Source organism: Mus caroli, chromosome 12 (assembly GCF_900094665.2).
Source record: "Mus caroli chromosome 12, CAROLI_EIJ_v1.1, whole genome shotgun sequence".
Lineage (NCBI taxonomy): Eukaryota > Metazoa > Chordata > Mammalia > Rodentia > Muridae > Mus > Mus caroli.
In genome coordinates, this window is record NC_034581.1 from 85,632,922 (window position 1) to 85,636,614 (window position 3,693).

Below are 3,693 nucleotides of genomic sequence, written 5' to 3' on the forward strand. Positions count from 1 at the left end.
AAATGTAAATGAAGAAAATATCTGATAAAAAAGGAAAAAAAATAAACAAACCATAAGATCATCTAAACTATATTCTCTCTTACATTATTGACATATTCTAAAAACAAAACAAAACAAAAACAAATAACTTAGTTCTCAGTTGTGTATGTACGTCTGTAGTTCATGTTCAGTTAATTTCTATAAAATATGTGAGATCTCTGTCTATCTTATTTACATCTGTTGGTTTCTGTGCATGTCCAGTTATTCCAGAGCCATTTTTACAGACTGTTTTTTTTTTCTCCATGGCATTGTTTTTCTGTTGTCAATGATCATTTGTAAGGAGCCGCCCTCACATTGGCCATTACAAGATGGCGCTGATGGCACTGGCACCTGTGTTCTAAGTAGTAAACAAGCAAGCTGTGCATGTGCTGGGGTAGCTTCCCACCCCATGTGCTCTGCCTTCCCCGTGACGACAACTCTGGCCGATGGGCTGCAGCCAATCAGGGAGCGACACGACACGTCCGAGGCGGAGGACAGTTCTCCATAAAAGGGACGGGTTTCCGCCATTCTATGATTCTCTCTATCTCTCTCTCTCTCTGGCTCTCTTCTCCACTGGCTCCTGAAGGGGTAAGCAATAAAGCTTGTGCCGCAGAAGATTCCGGTTGCCCTGAGCGTGTTCTTACCAGGGGGAACAAAAGCGCGGGCAATAAATGGCACCGAAACCCGCGAGCTACTACATCACGGGGAAGGAGCGGTTAATGAAGTGTTCCCGCAAAACAGACTGTTGAGAAGGATCCGGTGTGGATTCAGAACTCTTCAGCTGGGGGACAGAGCGGAACCAGAACTGCGGCGAGACGCGTTACAGCTTTACAAGGTATGTCTGGTCTTGAACTTTCTCTAGTGTTAAAAGCCCTTTTATTTCTTTTTACATGTCAACAAGTGGTTAAGGCAGGGTGGAGAATTCTGGACAAAATTCAAGACAGTCTATCAGAAGTAAAGCGGGGAGAGAGAGCAGGAAAAAAGAGGAAACATGGTGCACCAAATAAGTATACAGGCCTTTCCACGGGTCTTGAACCCGAGGAAAAGTTAATGTCAGGGAAAAATACCTGGGGAGAGATTAGAAGGAAAGAGGAGAAAAGAGACGAGTTTAAAGAGCCAGTTCTTAGTAGCTGTGAATCAGATGAAGAAATTAGCCCTTCTGAGGAAACAGACTTGGAGGAGGAAGCAGCTCGTTATGAGAGAGAAATGCGAGCTTATAGGTCAAGAAAGAAGCCAAAAGTGGCTGGCAAAGGCCAGCTTGCTGCTCGACCTCTGGGCAGTCGGCTTCAAAGTCATAGTGCACCTCCGCCCTATGCGGAGCCCCCGCCCTGCGTAGTGTGTCAGCCCTGCGCAGAGAGACAGTGCGCGGACTCGTTCAAGAGAGGCACAAAGGAAGATACAACAGGCATTTCCGGTCTTTGAAGGAACCGAGGGTGGGCGTGTTCACGCTCCGGTAGATTATACACAGATTAAAGAGCTTGCTGAATCGGTCCGTAAATATGGAGCCAATGCTAATATTACCTTGGTGCAGTTAGACAGGCTTGCCGGCATGGCACTAACTCCTGCAGACTGGCAAATGATTGCAAAAGCAGCTCTCCCCAGTATGGGCAAATATACGGAATGGAGAGCACTATGGCAAGAGGCTGCACAAACGCAGGCCCAAGCAAATGCTGCCGCTTTGACTCCAGAGCAGGGAGATTGGACCTTTGAGCTGTTAACGGGTCAGGGAGCTTATACCGCTGATCAAACAAATTATCACTGGGGAGCTTATGCCCAAATTTCCTCCGAGGCTATTAAGGCCTGGAAGGCGCTCTCCCGAACAGGTGAAGCCACTGGACAATTAACAAAGATACAGCGGCTGAACGTCATTGTTCAGAGCCAGATAGGCCCAAAGAAATGGTTAAATGGAAAGATGTTTTAAGTAACAAATGGAAAGGACCGGATCCTATTTTGATAAGATCCAGGGGAGCTGTTTGTGTTTTTCCACAGAATGAAGACAACCCATTTTGGATACCAGAAAGACTCACCCGAAAAATCCAGACTGACCAAGGGAATCCTGATGTCCCTCATCGTGGTGATGCCCAGGGCGACAACAACAAAGGGAGAGCAGCGTTGGGAGATACAGAATTGGACGGCTAAATTTGAACAGACCCTTCAAAAATTGAGACTTGCCCCACGCACTTGGACCTGTCCCTGACCTAAGGACTATCTTCTCAACATTTTCCTTCTTTAAAGAATGGGTGGGGGTGGGATTATTTGGAGCTGTTCTTTGCTGTGGATTAGGGTTGCTTCTCTGGTTGGTCTGTAAGCTTAAGGCCCAAACTAGGAGAGACAAGGTGGTTATTTCCCAGGCGCTTGCAGCACTAGAACATGGTGCTTCCCCTGATATATGGTTATCTATGCTTAAGCAATAGGTCGCTGGCCACTCAGCTCTTGCACCCCACGAGGCTAGTCTCATTGCACAGGATAGAGTGAGTGTGCTTCAGCAGCCCGAGAGAGTTGCACGGCTAAGCACTGCAGTAGAAGGGCTCTGTGGCATATATGAGCCTATTCTAGGGAGACATGTCATCTTTCAAGAAGGTTGAGTGTCCAAGTGTCCTTCCCCCAGGAAAAACGACACGGGACCAGACCAGGACCCCTCCGGGTGATGAGCCTGGGAGGAGGTTTTGTGTACAGCTCCTTTACCTGCACACTGGGGATTTGACCTCTATCTCCACTCTCATTAAAATGGGTGGCCTATTGCTCTTAAATAAAAGAAAAGGGGGAGATGTAAGGAGCTGCCCTCACATTGGCCATTACAAGATGGCGCTGATGGCACTGGCACCTGTGTTCTAAGTAGTAAACAAGCAAGCTGCGCATGTGCTGGGGTAGCTTCCCACCCCATGTGCTCTGCCTTCCCCGTGACGACAACTCTGGCCGATGGGCTGCAGCCAATCAGGGAGCGACACGACACGTCCGAGGCGGAGGACAGTTCTCCATAAAAGGGACGGGTTTCCGCCATTCTATGATTCTCTCTCTCTCTCTCTCTCTGGCTCTCTTCTCCACTGGCTCCTGAAGGGGTAAGCAATAAAGCTTGTGCCGCAGAAGATTCCGGTTGCCCTGAGCGTGTTCTTACCAGGGGGAACAAAAGCGCGGGCAATAATCATTTTCCTGCATCTTTTGTTTTAGCAAAGTGTCTTATAACTTATCCTGGTCTTATGCTCCCAAATTAGCCAAGCAAGACCATAGACTTCTGATCCTCCTGCCTCTACCCATCAAGCACTGGAATTAACAGGCATGAAAAAAAATTCAGGATAATGCAACATTGGAGATCAAATCCAGGGTTTCCTACATACTAAGCAAGCATTCTATCAACTGATATTAATCTCTGGCCCAACTATGTGTTTATACATATGCAGTTCTAGGCTATTTAATGTCATTGATCTATTTATCTTTTCTGCCACCAATACCACATTTTCATAACTACTGTAGGTAACAGTGAAGCTGAAAGCCATGCATTATCAGTCCTCTGACTCTGCTTGTTCAGTATTGTGTTCACTGTTGTGGTGATTTTGCCTCCTCATATACACTGCACAATCAGCTGATATTTAGAATATAACTTGATAGAATTCTGATTGGGCTTTGGGTGAATTGTAGTCTCAGTTGAAAACACTTTCCAGGCAGACAATACTGAAT

The 3,693-nt window shown here is 46.7% G+C and overlaps 1 protein-coding gene across 1 annotated transcript; it reads left to right on the forward strand.

Annotated features, from left to right (window-relative positions):
• Window positions 1–849: 849 nt before the first annotated feature.
• LOC110307125 (igE-binding protein-like) lies at window positions 850–2,804 on the forward strand. The gene is given in 2 exon segments (XM_021179377.2): window positions 850–1,394; window positions 1,396–2,804. Coding segments are annotated over 2 exon segments (1,083 nt in total). The 5' UTR covers window positions 850–855; the 3' UTR covers window positions 1,940–2,804.
• The last annotated feature ends 889 nt before the right edge of the window (window positions 2,805–3,693 follow it).